Source organism: Salvelinus namaycush, chromosome 23 (genome assembly GCF_016432855.1).
Source record: "Salvelinus namaycush isolate Seneca chromosome 23, SaNama_1.0, whole genome shotgun sequence".
Lineage (NCBI taxonomy): Eukaryota > Metazoa > Chordata > Actinopteri > Salmoniformes > Salmonidae > Salvelinus > Salvelinus namaycush.
Window position 1 is genome coordinate 30,545,264 of NC_052329.1, and position 18,347 is coordinate 30,563,610.

Consider the following 18,347-nt stretch of genomic DNA (forward strand, 5'->3'; position numbering starts at 1 on the left):
GCATCTACATTGTTTGAAGTGGGTTTAACAAGTGACATTAATAAGGGATCATAGCTTTCACCTGGATTCACCAGGTGTTCTTAATGTTTTGTACACTCTGTGTATGTTTGGCAGAAGGATTAGGATACATTTCCCAATAGGATGTGGAATCAGTCAACATGCTTTTTTGTACATTGTCCTTGTGGCTTGGTGAGCTACATGTATAAAAGTGTTCCTCTTTCTCAAGCTGAACAGAACCTACAGACTACCACCTGTGATTCCTTCTCTGACAGGAAAAGATTACCATGGAAAAGTTGGCCATTCTTCTGCTTCTGAGTGCTGCCATTGCACTGGGCGACGCAAACCTGATCCAGCTCCTTGGTTTAGAACCCTTACTGAAGACTAAGGTGGAACAGACTCCTCCTGTCGAGGCTCACGTGGCAGCAGTGCAGGAGGGGATAAAGGAAAGTTCATGTCCCTCAGACTGGTACACATATGGATCACACTGTTTCAAGTTTGTCAGCATTCAGCAATCATTCGTAGATTCGGAGCAAAACTGTTTGGCACTTGGTGGAAACCTAGCATCTGTGCATAGCCTTTTAGAGTACCAGTTTATGCAAGCACTGACAAAGGATACCAATGGCGACCTACATAGCACCTGGCTCGGAGGTTTTGATGCAATCAAGGAGGGCACATGGATGTGGTCAGATGGGTCCAGATTTGATTACACTAACTGGGACACCGATGAGCCCAATAACGCTGGAGAAGGAGAGGACTGTCTGCATATGAACGCTGCAAGTGCGAAGCTCTGGTTTGACGTGCCCTGTGAGTGGAAGTTTGCATCGCTCTGTTCCAGAAGAATGTAGGCTAGGAAATGCCACAGCTACTTCACCTCCACCTCCAGGGGTCAACAGTCTACACTTCAATAATCAAACCAAGATCTGCCACTCACTGCATCTCACCAACATGACAAATAAAACCTGTATTCACAAAAAAAGCTAGCCACCTATCTAATAATTAGCTAACGAGCCATATCTAACAGTTAAAAATAATGACAGAGGAATTTACAAGAAACAGCAAACAGAAAAATTGTAGCTATCGAAGAAACAGTCTTTGAAGCTCAATGCAGACTTTTATACTAAGTCATTATCTGCTGTTAGCTAGCTACTGTTTAGCTAGGCTAACATTTCTGTTTAACTAACATTAGCTAAGCTTGTGATGAAACTGTGTGATATTGCTAATTCTGCTTTTGAAATTAAAGATACATTACATACTCTGAATTGTTTTAGTTTTTTTTTTTTTGCTAATGCTTGACAAGTTGTCATGCCGCATTAATAAGTCAATGGTATATGTGCGATTTGTACCAACTGTACAATGAGTCTCACAAAGACACTTAGCTATTTAACATTAATGTAACACTGTCTTCCATAGTAAAAAAGAAGGGTAATTGAAATGTTTGTTATTGATGTTATGATTTTGAAACTGATATTTGGATGAAAATAAATTACATTAACAAAATTCCATTTGATCTTTTAGGAATTTCATATTGACCAAAAACCCTTATTTGACCAGCATTTAATATACAGTGCTGTGAAAAAGTATTTGCACTCTCTCTAATTTTCTCTATTTTTGCGTATTTTTGATACTGAACGTCATCAGATCTTCAACCAAAACATAATATTAGATAAAGAGAACCTGAGTGAACAAATAAAACAACAGTTGCATACTTATTTTATTTCGGGGCCCCGTTTTGACTTGGTGGGAGATATATCGGCGTGCCCTTGGGCGGGGCTCTTGACTCTGGTTGCTCCTATGGGTCGCTCTGGACAGGAGACGGTTAGATGACAGAATGTAATGTAAATATTGAGCTGCTTCACTACAGGTAGATAGTATGTTTTAATAATAAATACAAATAATAGTAAAAACCACCACACTACCAGCACCATGCTTGACCGTTGGTTTAAGGTTCTTACTGTGAAATGCAATGTTTGGTTTTTCGCCAGGCATTATGGGACCCATGCTGTGCAAAAAGTTATACTTTTGACTCATCTGTCCATAGAACATTCTTCCAAGAGTCTTGATGATCATCCAGGTGCTTTTTAGCAAATTTGTGTCAACGTTTTGGATGAGATGGGTCCCATTTATGTCTGGCGAAAACTAAACACTGCATTCCACAGTAAGAAACTTATACCAACGGTCAAGCATGGTGGATGTCGTGTGATGGTTTGGGGATGCTTTGCTGCCTCAGGACCTGGACGACTTCCCTTAATAGACGGAACCATGAATTCTGCTCTGTATCAGATAATTCTACAGCTGAAGCACAGCTGGTTCATGCAGCAAGACAATGATCCAAAACACACAATCATGAAAAAGCAACGAATTTGAAGTTTTGGAATGGCCTAGTCAAAGTTCAGACCTAATCCCAATTGAGATGCTGTGGCAGGACTTGAAACGAGCAGATCATGCTTGAAATGTCCCTGAGTTAAAACAGTTCTGCATGCAAGAGTGGGCCAAAATTCCTCCACAGCGACGTGAGACTGATCAACAAATATAGGAAGCATTTGGTTCCAGTCATTGCAGCTAAAGGTGGAATAACCAGTTATTTAGTGTAAGGGGGAAATTGCCTTTTCACACAGGGGAATTGGGTGTTACATAGCTTTGTTAATTAAATAAATAAAATAAGTATATATTTTTTCGTTATTTGTAAATTCACGTTCCCTTTATCAAATATTAGGTTTTGGTTAAAGATCTGTTAACATTGTCGTGGCTGAATCATAATTAGTTAGGTAACATAGATAGATAAGATGTTATTTTCATCATATGCTTGTGAGATACTTGTCATTAGAATGGTTCCCTTTGGACTATAGGGTTGGCAGTTGCATTTTCCCTTAATCAGCTAGGGCTTAGTCACTTGGGGCTCAGAGAGGGGAGAGGTCAGGCTTGTCTTCATATGTCAATGTATCTGTTAAACCATGTGGTGCTATGTAGAATATCAGAAGGGGAGGAGGACAGAATGGAACATTGTCTTCTTATGGGAATGTGTCTGTAACTATTCCTAAACCATGTGAAGGGATGGCGTTATTAATGGGGAACCAGTTAGTTATCTCATACAATGTCTGTACGCCAGTCACTCCCTACTTTTCTCATTGGGGGAAGGAGTATGGCAGTGTCTGGAACCATTGTATGTCCCCTCTGAGGTTGCCCTTATCTTGACCTAGTATATGACCTAAGAGGCTCACTGTCTTTTCTGAGCTTATCCAGGAGGGGGTGTATTTTAGATGGGAGTATCTAGAATTGACAATTGATATATGCCATTGGATGAGGTAATGTTGTGGTACCAAGCATGAGATTGAAATCTCGTTTTAGGAGACCAAACTGAAGGATAATTTATAGCTAATGCTATCTAGCTATGGGATACTCCTCTTTCAAGTAAAAGGTTCTTTGTAAGTTGAGAGGGGTGTATCTTGGCTATAAATGATACTAAGAATTGTTTTGTAGGGACTCTCAGAGAATTCATTTATAGACACTGAATTGATCTGAGAGTCAAAAAGGGCTATGGTGAAGCTCATATATTTTTAAAGATGGAATTTATAATTTAACTCCGACTTGTATGTGGTTGAATCACTCATCATTGAGTAATACAGGAAATTACCACGACAACATTCAGTATAAAAAATATGTAAAAATAGAGACAATCAGAGAGGGGGTAAATACTTTTTCATGGCACTGTAGGTTATTTATATTAGCATACAAAAGTATGAATTTGACCTTATTTTTTAATTTTTTAAGGTATTCTTTTAGTTGTACTGCTAAAATTGTTGTAAAGAAGCGACATTTTATATCATCATGTGAATGTGTCTAAATACCATGTAAGGTTTATTACAACTAACGCCCCACTAGCCTGTAATGATCTAAATCTTGTGAGAAAATACAACAATAATTATTGTCATCAACTATACAAACGGAGAGAAATAATGATATTATTTTAGGGTCTAATTTTTGTCAATAAAACAAAAGAACTTTCTCAAAGAGCACTACTTCTGGTCTACTGACACACCCTCCACCTCCAAATTGATCCCGCTCCAGAGTACAGGCCTCGGTGTAACGCTCAATCCTTCGATGATAAACGCGAATCCGACCATCACCCCTGGTGAGACAAAACCGCGACTCGTCAGTGAAGAGCACTTTTTGCCAGTCCTGTCTGGTCCAGCGACGGTGGGTTTGTGCTCATAGGCGACGTTGTTGCCGGTGATGTCTGGTGAAGACCTGCCTTAAAACAGGCCTACAAGCCCTCAGTCCAGCCTCTGTCAGCCTATTGCAGACCATCGTAGCACTGATGGAGGGATTGTGCGTTCCTGGTGTAACTCGGGCAGTTGTCTGCAGTCACCTGCAGTCCTCATGCCTCCTTGCAGCATGCCTAAGGCACGTTCACACAGATGAGCAGGGACCCTGGGAATCTTTCTTTTGTTGTTTTTCAGAGTCAGTAGAAAGGCCTCTTTAGTGTCCTAAGTTTTCATAACTGTGACCTTAATTGCCTACTGTCTGTAAGCTGTTAGTGTCTTAATGACCGTTCCACAGGTGCATGTTCATTAATTGTTTATGGTTCATTGAACAAGCATGGGAAAGTGTTTAAACCCTTTACAACCCTTTTGTGTTTAAACCCTTTACAACCCTTTTCTGTGAAGTTATTTGGATTTTTATCTTTAATTATCTTTAAAAGACAGGGTCCTGAAAAAGGGCCGTTTCTTTTTTTGCTGAGTTTATTTAGCATATGGTATTGTGGGTGTAGCGAAATTCTTGTGTTCCTAGCGCCAACAGTGCAGTAATATTTAACAATACACAAAAATACATGCAAATCTAAAAAGTAAACAAATGGAATAGAAATATTAGAAATATTAGGACGAGCAATGTCGGAGTCCGTAGTATAAATATATATGATGGGATATAAGGACATAATATGGATATACTATGTAGTATTTCTGTAGAATACTTAGGATAGAATAGTATATTTACAGCAATAGTTAATAGGGTAGGCCTTGACTAGAATACAGTATATACATAAAAAACGGTATTAAAGTAATCATTATTAAAGTAACCAATGTCCCATGGCTATGTACATAGGGCAGCAGCCTCTAAGGTGCAGGGTTGTGTACCGGGTGGTAGCCGGCTAGTGACAGTGACTAAAGTTCAGGGCAGGTACCGAGCGGAGGCAGGCTGGTGGTGGCTATTTAACAGTCTGATGGCCTTGAGATAGAAGCTGTTCTTCAGTCTCTTGGTCCCAGCTTTGATCCTCCACTGACCTCGCCTTCTGGATGGTAGCGGGTGAACAAGCTGTGGCTCGGGTGGCTGAGGTCCTTCATAATCTTCTTGGCCTTCCTGTGACACCCAGTGCTGTAGATGTCCTGGAGGGCAGGAAGTGTTTCCCTGGTGATCTGTTGGGCAGACAGCACTACGCTCTGGAGAGTCCTGCGGTAGCGGACAGTGCAGTTGCCGCACCAGGCAGTGATACAGCCCGAAAGGATGTACTTTACTGACTTTATTGTTTTGTAATACATTTTGTTGCAATGTCATGTGCATGTTTAATCTTTAATCTTAAATCTGCTTGCTGTTCTGAGATCTGTTTATAAATCTGCCTGTCTTCTATTGGTTGAGATGCACTGCATACGTCTTCCCCATGGGTGTCAGCGAATAGTGAGAATTGAAATGGATTTGCTAGGCAGAACTGAGAGGTTATAAATGGCCTGGCAACATGGGGTTCCCCCTTTCTCCTCTTCGCCCTGACGCAGAAAGGAGCTCTGGCTGTGGCTCTAGAACGCTCCGGTTATAGGCCTTAGATATATCCGGCTCTGTTTTTATTCGTTATAGGTGTTAAAGACATCATAATGTTGTTATATTAAACCGAGTTATATCAGTTTATATCGGTATATTGCGATTTTCGGATATTTATTTGTCCTGCGTTTTAGTGAGTCGGACACGTCTTTGCCACATGGCTAATGTTTACTGCTAATTCGAACGTTGAAGAGGACAATCTACAACCAAGCAACGATTCTTTTGGACAAAGGACACCTTGCCCAAGATTCTGATGGGAGTTCATCAAAAAGTAAGAAGTATTTATGATGTTAATTCGTTGTTCTGTTGAAAAATGTAGAACAGATATTCTGCCAATAATCTAGGTGCGGTCTCGCTTTAACGCACGCTGTATGTTGTAGTAACGTTAATTTTAAAAATCTAACACAGCGATTGCATTAAGAACTAATGTATCTTTCATTTGCTGTCCAACCTGTATTTTTTAGTCAAGTTTATGATTAGTTATCGATTAGATTAGGTGCCTCTCCCAAGATTTCTCCCGACATATTGTTGGCAGCCTGGCTACTTTTCTCATTGTATAACCACGATTTGTGCCGCTAAATATGCACATTTTCGAACAAACTCTATATGTATTGTGTAATATGATGTTATAGGACTGTCATCTGATGAAGTTTTGAGAAGGTTAGTCAAAAATGTAATATCTTTTGCTGGTTTATTCGCTATCGCTAACGTGCATGAATCAATGCTGCTGTGTGGTTGGCTATTGTAGTAAGCTAATATAATGCTATATTGTGTGTTCGCTGTAAAACACTTAAAAAATCTGAAATATTGGCTGGATTCACAAGATCTTTGTCTTTCATTTGCTGTACGCTGTGTATTTTTCAGAAATGTTTTATGATGAGTATTTAGGTAATACACGATGGTCTCTGTAGTTATTCTAGTTGCTTTGGTGAGAGTTGTGATGGTGGCTGCAATGGTAAACTATGATTTATACCTGAAATATGCAAATTTTTCTAACAAAACATATGCTATACAATAAATATGTTATCAGACTGTCATCTGATGAAGTTGTTTCTTGGTTAGTGGCTATTTATATCTTTATTTGGTCGAAATTGTGATAGCTACCTATGCAGGAAAAAAATGGTGGACAAAAAAAGTTGTGTCTTTTGCTATCGTGGTTAGCTAATAGATTTACATATTGTGTCTTCCCTGTAAAACATTTTAAAAATCTGAAATGATGGCTGGATTCACAAGATGTGTATCTTTCATCTGGTGTCTTGGACTTGTGATTTAATGATATTTAGATGCTAGTATTTACTTGTGACGCTATGCTAGGCTATGCTAGTCAGCTTTTTTACTGATGGGGGTGCTCCCGGATCCGGGATTGGGAGGAAGTAGAGGTTAAAGTGGTGTTTAAATACAAAAAGAATTGACAATACAACTTTCATAACAGTTACATACCAATAAAAAGAGACTAGCCTGCTGGCCTTACTGGGTCGATAGGAACATTAGCCCGAGCTATGTAGGATGGATATCACAAATTATTGTCTAGTTCTGTTTTTCCTGCCAAAGGGGTGCCCTATTCCTGCACCCAGAGGGGAGTAGTTCAAATTCCGGGTACAGGGGGTGGCTTGGGTCTAAAATGATTTTGTGCAGAGGGCCCTGACCTTAAATATCTTATCCAGGCCTGTATGTTTGACTCCAAGTACCTTGCTTGCTGTGGTGATAATCCTTCTCAGCATATTTCTCTGGCTGACAGTGGCATTGCCAAACCAACAAACAATACAAAAAGTTTAAATAATCTCAATAAAAGATTCAGTATAGTACAGTCAACATTAAAAGATCTCAGCTTTTTGAGAAAGTACAGTCTCTGACTCTTTTTGTAGATCAGGTCTGCACATTTACTCTACTGGAGCTTATTGTCCAAGAGGACACCCAGATATTTGTATTCCTCTACAATCTCTATGTTCTGACCTCTGATAGATGTTGCAGATGTAGGTGTTGTATGCTTCCTGAAGTCTATGCACATCTCTTTGGTCTTGTTGGTATTGAGGACCAAGTGTGATTTGTTACACCACTATACAGTCATTTAGGACCGGGCCATGGTGTTCCTCGTCAGCATGCAACAGGCTGATCAAGGCAGTGTCATCAGCGAACTTAACGAGGTGTCTGTCAGGATGGGAACTAGTACAACTATTAGTGTACAAGATGTACAGAAGTGGGGACAAAACACATCCCTGAGGAGAGCCTGTGTTTGTGGTGCGTACGTCCGACACGTAGGGACCTATTTTGACCCACTGTGACCTCTGGCTCAGGAAGTCCAACAGCCACAAAACCAGCCCCCCATCTAAGGAGTAGTCCCTAATGAATCTCTGTGCCAGAATGTAAGGCTGGATTGTGTTGAAGGCAGAAGAAAAGTCATGGGATTTGGCACCCTCTAGATCTCTATAGACCATGTCGAAGAGAGTAAGAAGGGCATCATCAACTCCTCTGCTGGGCTGATAGGCAAACTGAAACGGGTCGAGGAGCTTCTGGGTGGCGCTGTACACAATGCTGTATCTGTAGAATTTTATGAATGTCTTCTGTGCCAAGCCACATTTCTTCAGCCTCCTGAGGTTGAAAAGGCGCTGTTGAGCCTTCTTCACCACACTGTCTGTGTGGGTGGACCATATCAGATTGTCAGTGATGTGTACACCGAGGAACATGAAGCTCTTCACCTTCTCCACTGCTAATGTTGAATCAACATGGAAAACTTATTGGATTTGCAAAAAGGGCATTTCATAGTTTTTTTTACCCAACTTTTAACCTAAGCTTGGTGACATTTGTTGTTGATTTAAGTTTGAATTCACATTTAGTTGACAACTCAACCAAATGTAAATCAAAACTAGAGGTTGAACGTCTATGCCCAGTCAGTGTCAACTTTTATTTTGATTATAAATACAAGTATACAGAGCAACATGACGTTAGAATTTAAAGTAAAAGTTTGGTGAGACACCTTGCCCTCATCAGTTTTGACCAGATTATTGTCTGTGGCCAGAACCGGTCAGATAATAACACTTCTACTTTGGGTTCTTCTTTTTGGTCCACTGCATGTTCAAGCTTGCAGTGGTGTACACAGGGTTGGGCTTGGAGGCTCCTCTGCAGGGTGAACACATGGTTGGGCTTGGAGGCTCCTCTGCAGTGGTGGAATCTCTGTGGCTTTACCGCCCTGTCATAATCATGTACACACCCCTCAGAAAGAAAATGACAGTGATGGCTGAGAAGTAGCTTCCATAAATGGTGAACTGCAAGAAAGAGTGGAAAAGCATTAAGATTATTCTCCAGTTACACAGTTCAGATAAAAAATAAAATACTTTTTGAATGAACCAGATACTTAATATTGTTGTATTCCTTTTTTGGGTCAAAGATCCAGGACAGTTCATAACATCCAAGGCAAAAGTCCAAGGTACCTATTCCTAACTTTGGATTATGACACTGGGGTTGTGGTGGAAAAGTTGGGATCTAATGGTTTGTAGGGACTTGCCTCCTTTGACACTTGAACCTTAATCTCACCTGTGGGATGATGCCCAGGCTGAGCCCCATGCCATCCACCACAATGGATGTGATGATAGTCTGAAGTACCAAAGACCCAAAGTTGTTTGCTCCAAAGATCAGTGCTTATCTCTCCGTAGAGAGGTCAGTAGCAATTTGGAACATGGTTAATGATCATTCAAGTTTGGCACCTACATTTTTCTAATGGCAGTAACTCACAAACTCACATGGCAAATATGATAAGGCCCCCAGGCCAGAGAAAGAGCCCAGGAACAACTCTCCCCACTGGGCCCAGTCCACTTTAAGTACATATTAGTAGTATGACTGCAGATTGACTGTTGATGATGATGGTTTATTAATGCCAGACAAACATCTACAAATACCCAATTGTCATGTGTACTCCAACAGTTGGTGCTTCAATACTCACCAAACCGGTAGGACACAGCTTCCACCCCTCCGTTGTAGATTGTGACTTTCTGGGATGGCTGTATGTGCTCCCACAACACCTGTACATAGTTGATTGCCTCATTGTAGCCACAGGTAGCTAGTACCCACCACACTGACCAGTACAGCAGTGCCCTGGTGGAGTAGCACTGGAGAAAGTCTTTCCAACAGCAGCAGGAAAACTTGGCTGCAGCTCCTAGCCCTCACTGGCCCCTCAGTGGACACATCACCTGCACACCTGTTACCTCCTTCTGGGGTCTGTGGTGGTTCACTTTGACTCTGATGGAAGAACATGGGCAGGAAGAGGGAAGTCACCAGGTCAATGGAGATCATCACCAGATTAAATACCAAGATGTTATTGTTGTAATACATGAGGCTGAAACAGACCAGCAGCTGTCCCAGCACAGAGCCCACCTTGTAGCCTAGCAGCTGTACACTACGGCAGTAGGATGTAGCCTTGCTGTAGTGTTTCATGTCCACTATGCTGTAGATGTATGAGAAGTAGGCCACCTCACAGGCCGACTTCACGCCATAGAAGAACTGCATCGCCTTAAAGGCTGCCACCACCTGCACCAATAGCATCATCGCCCAGGTTATGAAGAGGTTGATGCACTGAAACACCACGACGGGCTTGTAGCGCAGCCAATCGGTGAGCAGGAAGACTGGCACCATCACAGCCAGGTAGGAGTAGGTCCACACAGGGTAGATCTCGTTGGTCACCTCAGTTAGAGTGCAACATTGCTGTCTGTTTGGGAGGTTGCAACATTCAGATAGAAAATTAATTGATTGATTGTAGCGACCTTAACCCAACATCTAGTGAGCGATGCCGCGACCTCATCAAAAGGTTCAGATCTCTTGCCGTAAAGGCTAAGGTGTTGGGTTGACAGCCACAAGTTCACAAGTTCAAACCCTGGTCCAGACTACTTCCTGACCTGTTGCTGCCATCAAAAACATGTGGAAAAGTGTGAGCATTGTCACGCCCTGACCTTAGAGATCCTTTTTATGTCTCTATTTTGGTTGGTCAGGGCGTGAGTTTGGGTGGGCATTCTATGTCTGGTGTTCTTTGTTGTCCTTGTTTTGTATTTCTATGTGTTTGGCCTGGTATGGTTCCCAATCAGAGGTAGCTGTCTATCGTTGTCTCTGATTGAGAACCATACGTAGGTAGCCTGTTCCCACCTGTGTTTGTGGGTGGTTATTTTCTGTTTAGTGTTTGTTGCACCTACTGTTGTTGCACTAACTGTTCGTTGGTCGTTTTGTTGTTTTTGTTCGCGTATTCATCATTATTAAAAGTATTATGGATACGTACAACGCTTGCACTTTGGTCCTCCTCTCCTTCTCCCGACGACGTTCGTTACAAGCATTTTCTCCCTTGATTTTCCTTTTCTTTATCAAGCTGGTAGGTAATAAAGTGGTCAATAACATGGTTATATTACTGATAACGTTGTAAAGGCACGAATACACAATGAAGGAAATCGTTACACCCCTCTAAAGATAGTATAAGAGCATGAATACAATGCATTGAAATGTTTGTCCTGAAGCCTACTGTACCTGTTCCACCATCAGGTTTTTGTTTGGACCAGTCAGGTAAGGGTAGATGAAGGGTACAGGAGGTTTCACTGTATCGAAGAACCCATAGATGCACAGCAGAGTGGTGGGATAGCCCTATCCTGCCCTCCACCGCTTCACAGCCTCCATCCTCACAGATCCACAAACAGCGATAGCCACTATTATCACCCACACACATTTTTATACTTTATACAAAAAGCAGGTTTAACGCTTTACCTGCTCAGGTTAGTCTGCTCTCACACACTACCCTTAATCCAGCCTGAATCTAGTCCCCATACGGAAGTCGCCTTGGTTTGTTTGTGTAATCACTGAGCTCAGTCTGTCAATCAACAACCTGCTCAATAAATGTATGCAATAACTAAAACATTAGATAGTGCAAATTTAACATGGCCATGCCTATCAATTGAAAACCCCTTATCTTTTGGATGACTTGAAGAGAAGTTGGACAAAACAATGCTTACGCAACATTTTGTTTTATTTTGATTCTAAATACAAGTATGTAACACCATGCCATTACATTTTAGGGTGAACCCCTGAAGACGCCTTGCCCCCCTCAGTCTCTGATAGACTACTGTCTGTGGTCAGAACAGAACCGGTCTGAGGAGGGCATCTCCACTTCGGGTTCTTCTTTCTGCTCCTGGTCCATTGCCTGTTTAGGACGGCAGTGGTGTGCACAGGCTGTGTACATCCCTCGGATCAGGAAAAGCACAGATATTGCGGCATAGTAGCTGCCATAGATGATGAACTGGGGAAAGGGAAATTAAACTTTGGTTTTATTAGAGGGGTTAAGAACAGTAACAATGCAGTAATAATTTGCCACCAGGTGTCAATCTCTTGCCACTTTTGATAACTTGTGCAGTGATCAGTTAAAGGAATGGACAATGGCCTGTCTAGCTCTGGATTGTGCAACCATACCTGTGTGATAATGTCTAACCCCAGTGCACTTTCATCAACAACGATGGCTGTGAGAATGGTCTGCAGCAAGAGGGCGACAAAAGTGTTGACTCCGAACGTTAGAGCATAGCATGCCATGGAAAGGTTGGATGCAATCTGGAATCTGTAATGACCAAACAGATAACACTATGTACTGAATATTTTCATTGTGCATTTCTGATGAATGTCTATGGGATGCATGGAAGGTGTATGAAATAAATATAGCTGAGTTCATTGATGTATGGCCTACAGAGTGTTCACTTACGTAGTGATGGTGATCAGCAGCATGTAGGAGGCCTTGAAGATGACGTAGCCAGCATAGCTTGCCCAAATGTTGCTGGTCAGCCCAATCAGAAACACGGCCCCTGCCCCGACCGCAGAGAACACCCCCAGTGACAGCTCCCCCCAGACATCCCAGGTCACCTTTACATGACCCACACAGAAGGCTGCGGCTGCACCTATAGGACAGGGATGGGACAACAGTGGATGATTTCCTTTTTAGATCCTGAGTAAATACTTTAAAACTGTTTAAATACTTGTAAACTGCATCCTTCCTCCCTTCCTTGAAGAAATCACTGATCCAACGCTGTTGGCTGGATTAAAGCATAGGATTCAATACATGGCTTTCATCAATCAATCAATCAATCAATCAATCAAATGCATTTACAAAGCCCTTTTTACATCAGCAATTGTCACAAAGTGCTTATACAGAAACCCAGCCTAAAACCCCCAAAGACCAAGCAATACAGATGTAGAAGCATGGTGGCTGGGACAAACTCCCAAGAAAGGCCGGAACCTAGGAAGAAACCTAGAGAGGAACCAGGCTCTAGGGGTGGCCACTCGTCTTCTGGCTGTGCCGGGTGGAGATTATAAGAGAACGATCCAGTCATATCAGATCAGTCATTACCCCAAGCAAGGATGGATGCTTTCGAATTGGAACAGGACCCTCATTGTATTCCTAGGGGGGAAGTGTTCCTACCATAATGTATCAGGACAGTATAACGTCTCTATCCCTGAACACATAGGATAGAGGACAGGGCTTTGATTTAATTAAAGGGATACTTCAGGATTTTGACAATGAGGCCCTTGATCTACTGCCAGAGTCCGATTGACTTGTTCCGATAAGTCACTATCTCTCAAACCCGAGCTATCAGCAATAATCAGAGAAATCGTTACCCAAGTTATCACCTTAATTGAAGCAATTACTCTTCTCTGCATTTCTTCTCTGAATTTTATTAGTATATTTTTATTAAGTAATAAAATAAATATTAGCAATGCAACATTTTATCTGAATATAAAATTCACCAACCTGGTTAAACCCCAAAGCACAGCTACTCCACTGAACACACACACACACACACACACACACACACACACACACACACACACACACACACACACACACACACACACACACACACACACACACACACACACACACACACACACACACACACACACACACACACACACACACACACACACACACACACACAGTTCTGAGATTGTCTTACCTACTACTGCGCAGATGGCCTCGACCCCTCCATTGTAGACAGAGGAGGTGCTGGATGGCTCTATGTGGTCCCACATCAGCTGGATGTAGTTGAACACCTGGCCGTAGCCGGCCGTGGCTAGAGCCCACCACAGAGACCAGTAGACCAGCTTCCTAGAGGAGTAGGACTCTCTGAAACTGCTCCAGAGCAGCCTGCCAGCATAGACCACATTATGCAGGCTGCACCAGCCAGTACTACCCCCGGCACCTTGGGTCCTACCCGACCCAGCACCATCCTCCACGGCCTCCTCTGCATCCTGGGCCTCCTCCACTGCACTCGCCTCCTCCTCCACCTGGCCCTTGGCGCTCAGGCCCAGGGCAGCCTTCTCCCCCCTGAAGAACATCCCCTGCTGGGGCATGGGTAGCCAGATGGAGATGAGGAACGCAATGCTGAGAATCCCCAGGGAGATAGCATTGAGGTGGAAGTAGTCCAGCCCTGCCAGGGAGACCAGCATCTGGCCTATGGTGGCCCCTAGGGTGGAGCCTGTCAGCATGGCACTGCGGAGGTAGCCGGTGGCCCGCTGGTACCTCTCCGGAGGGATCACACTGTAGATGTAGGAGAAGTAGGCCACCTCCGTGGAGGTCACCACGGCATAGTTGAACTGCAGGAAGGACATGGCGGTCAGGCCGGGGGCGAAGCAGAGCAGGACATAGTTGGTGACCAGGAAGAGGCCCTGGACCACGATCACCGGCTTGTACCTCAGGAAGTCTGTCAGCAGGAAGACGGGGAAGAGGACGGCCAGGTAGGAGTACGTCCAGATGGGGAACAGGTAGTTGGTCACCTTAGGAGGCACAGGGAGAGGAGTGATTAATTTATCACTAGATCTATTCAATATGCACAGGGATACTGAATAGTCCTACCGGTCGTCTATATGAAGCAAAAACACTACATAGCCCACTGTATACAGTAACCTGAGGATACACTGTATATACAAAAGTATGTGGACAGCTACATGTGGACACCCAAATTAGTGACTTTCAACGTGGCACTATCATAGGATGTCACCTTTCCAACAAGTCAGTTCGTCAAATTTCATCCCTGCTAGAGCTGCCCCGGTCACCTGTAAGTGCTGTTATTGTGAAATGTTTCGGAGCAGCAGCGGCTCAGCCGCGAGGTGGTAGGCCACACAAGCACACAGAATGGGACCGCCGGGTGCTGAAGTGTGTCGCGCGTAAAAATCATCTGTCCTCGGTTGCAACACTTACTACTGAGTTCCGAACTGCCTCTAGAAGCAACGTCAGGTTTCCATGGCAGAGCAGCCGCACACAAGCCTAAGATCACCGTGCGCAATGCCAAGCATCGGCTGGAGTGGTGTAAAGCATTGGACTCTGAAGCAGTGGAAACGCATTCTCTGGAGTGATGAATCACGCTTCACCATCTGGCAGTCCGACGGACACATTTAGGTTTGGAGGTTACCAGGAAAACGCTACCTGCCTGAATGTATAGTGCCAACTGTAAAGTTTGGTGGAGGAAGAATAATGGTCTGGGGCTGTTTTTCATGGTTTTGGCAAGGCCCCTTAGTTCCAGCGAAGGGAAATCTTAACTCTACAGCATACAATGACATTCTAGACGATTCTGTGCTTCCAACTTTGTGGCAACAGTTTGAGGAAGGCCCTTTCCTGTTTCAGCATGGCAATACCACCGTGCACAAAGCGAGGTCCATACAGAAATGATTTGTCGAGATCGGTGTGGAAGAACTTGACTGGCCTGCACAGAGCCCTGACCTCAACCCCATCAAACACCTTTGTGATAAATTGGAATCCCGTTTGCGAGCCAGGCCTAATCGCCCAACATCAGTGCTCAACATCAGTGCCCAACCTCACTAATGCTCTTGTGGCTGAATGGAAGCAAGTCCCTGCAGCAATGTTCCAACATCTAGAGGAATGCTTTCCCAGAAGAGTGGAGGCTGTTATAGCAGCAAAGGGGGGACCAACTCCATATTAATACCCATGATTTTGGAATGAGATGTTTGACGAGTAGGTGTCCACATACTTTTGGTAATGTAGTGTTTCATTCTATCGTTATAGTGTGCATCATTTACTTTCTTATCACAAACTTGTTAACAACTCCATTCAAAACTGTTCATGTGTAGCATGCTGCTGGTTACTTTACCACTTCCTCTGAGATGTTCTTGTATGGTCCAATAAGGTAGGGTGTTAGGAAGGGCTCAGCTGGTCTGCAGTTGGCGAAGAACCCATAGAGTGACAAAACGGCTGTGGGAAACACCCAGCCAGTGGACTTCAGCTTGGCCCAGGAACCCATCCTGGTAGGCTACCCTTTATGTCCCCCTCACACGTACTACCTCTGGGTCTGAGTCCTGTGTACCACTGGGATCTGTTGGCAGTAGGCAGCAGTAGATCACTTGGCCAAGTCCTTGTCGGGGAAATGTATGAATTTTGTCTGTCTATGAACTAATTGTTTATAACTGAGAATGCAAGTTTATATGAGGGAGACTTTGAGCTATTGGGAAATAGTCCCACTGATGGTAAAATGAAAGCTTACGTCAGCCTCAGTTGTTGACACTGAGTTTACCACGTTTTTCTGGTCTCTAATGTTGACTTTATGTACATGTTTTGTGCACAGTTATGGAACAAGTTCTGTCTTTTTTTAACAGGTTAGTTGTGGGTGAGTTGTGTGTTTCAGTCCATCTGCACATGCAACCTGGCCGAGCTCCAGCTAGTCTGTCGCCATAACAACGCTTTGTTTACAAGGGATTTCTGCTGGAGGAGCGAAATGAAACTCAAACGATTCTTTCTCAGATATTATCCACCAGGTAATGAATATGTTGTTGATGATGCTAAAATACTTGATAATTAAGATACTAATGAATGTTTGGACAAGTAGGTAGCTAATTATTTGTACCATTTTGTGCAACTACACAGACACTATAACAGTAGTGCTGTTCTGACCTAGAGCTAACTGGCTAGCCCAGAGCCATAACCTTAGGTCTCTGTGCTAGCCAGACCAGTTAACTGTAACAGCAATTTAATGCATGGCGCACAAGTTGAAGTTACAAGTAGGCCTAAAGCAACTTGTATCTCACAATTGGTCTGGTTTCGAATATTGAATTGATGCCTTTTGTTCACAGGTATCATCCTGGAATATGAAAAAGGAGGACGGATCTCCCCACAGCAGAATGGCATGAAAAGGGGTGTGAGCAAGGGAGTAGACAATAGTACAATTCATGTTTATGAATGAGATGCTGTGTTAGTGATCATGATATGTACAGGGCTGCCAACTTTTGAAGAAACCTTGGAGTGAGATTTGCTATGTGAATTTCATTGCCCTCTGGTACAACTCCTAGAGGGGGGACTGGGGGTCCTCCCTCAGGAAAATTGTACTGTTTCATGGCTCATTTCCTGCAATTCTACGTATTTTGACATAGCTTAGGCCTATGACCAAATAAATAAATAAAAAACACTGGCCAGCTGTATTCAGTATGCTTTGAACATTACTTGAACACTCAAAACTTGACGACTTTGGGGGATGACATTTCTTAGGTTGTTTGATGCTGCTGATGGTCATTAGTAGCCTACCAAACTTGCTAACTGCCTGGTACTCAGCACTCTATCGTCCCTCTAATCACTATGACTTCAATGCAAATGTTATCGAAAATCTAATCACACTTCATGAGAGCCCATGAGCTCATGTTGTGCAACATTTCTATAGGCTATGCAGTTGAGTGAGAAAAAGTTTCTCAACTTTCCTAATATTAAGCACATTGCTTCTCTTTGCAACAGGAGTATAGCCTGCCTGGCATGAAAATTAACCTGGAAAAAGTTTCCTCCATTCACAGGAGGTTGGTGGCACCTTAATTTGGGAGGATGGGCTCGTGGTAATGGCTGGAGCGGTATGAGGGGAATGTAATCAAATACATTAAACACATGGTTTGATGCCCTTCCATTTGCTCCATTTCAGTCATTATTATGAGCTGTCTTCCCCTCAGCAGCCGCCACTGCCTACATTCGCTATTTAAGTGCATAGATTACGTTTTTCCCCCCTACCCCTGTTATGAGACAGGTGCATGACAATGGTCCATTCTAAATCAAAACAAATGTCACACTTATATTATTTAGTATATGCAGAGTTGGGTAGGTTACTTTCTAAATGTAATCCGTTACAGTTACAAGATACCTGTCCAAAATTGTAATCAGTAACGTAACTTTTGGATTACCCAAACTCAGTACCGTAATCTGATTACATTCGGTTACTTTTAGATTACTTTCCCCTTAAGAGGTATTATAAGAAGACAAAAATGTATGTTACCAATTGAACAACATCTATTGCAGGATAAATCAATGTTAAAGTTTACATAGCTGGCCATATATGGATGTTACATTTTACTTTATGGGATGGTTATGTAGGCTTCTTCTAACCCATCGCTTTCTACTACATATAATAATACGATAAAATTATATCTGTACATTAAAAACCAAAGTCTATCGGAATTCCAGTCATTCCAATAAATGTTACACCCCTTGATCTTCAAGAATAGGACTTGGAAATATGGACGTATAGATTAGCCAAATTGTT

At 42.8% G+C, this 18,347-nt stretch overlaps 3 protein-coding genes across 4 annotated transcripts; 1 reads left to right on the plus strand and 2 right to left on the minus strand.

The window, feature by feature from the left end:
• Nucleotides 1-218: 218 nt before the first annotated feature.
• On the plus strand, nt 219-1,259 carry LOC120018289 (ladderlectin-like). The gene has a single exon (XM_038961409.1). The coding sequence runs from the start codon at nt 285-287 to the stop codon at nt 843-845; it is 561 nt and encodes a 186-aa protein (XP_038817337.1). The 5' UTR covers nt 219-284; the 3' UTR covers nt 846-1,259.
• Nucleotides 1,260-9,843: 8,584 nt separating this feature from the next.
• Nucleotides 9,844-11,421, minus strand: LOC120018632 (thiamine transporter 2-like; the record flags this gene model as incomplete). Its single annotated transcript, XM_038961834.1, has 2 exons — nt 9,844-10,482; nt 11,311-11,421. Coding segments are annotated over 2 exons (750 nt in total), but the record flags the coding sequence as incomplete, so codon positions are not given.
• Nucleotides 11,422-11,785: 364 nt separating this feature from the next.
• Nucleotides 11,786-16,229, minus strand: slc19a3b (solute carrier family 19 member 3b). 2 transcript variants are annotated; one of them, XM_038961995.1, is made up of 5 exons: nt 15,927-16,229; nt 13,776-14,595; nt 12,527-12,719; nt 12,244-12,385; nt 11,786-12,073 (listed from the first exon to the last, which is right to left on the minus strand). In XM_038961995.1, the coding sequence occupies exons 1-5, from the start codon at nt 16,074-16,076 to the stop codon at nt 11,897-11,899; spliced, it is 1,482 nt and encodes a 493-aa protein (XP_038817923.1). In that variant the 5' UTR covers nt 16,077-16,229; the 3' UTR covers nt 11,786-11,896. The 2 variants fall into 2 exon arrangements, with proteins under 2 accessions (XP_038817923.1, XP_038817922.1); XM_038961994.1 differs by having other exon boundaries at nt 11,909-12,385.
• Between the last annotated feature and the right edge of the window lie 2,118 nt (nt 16,230-18,347).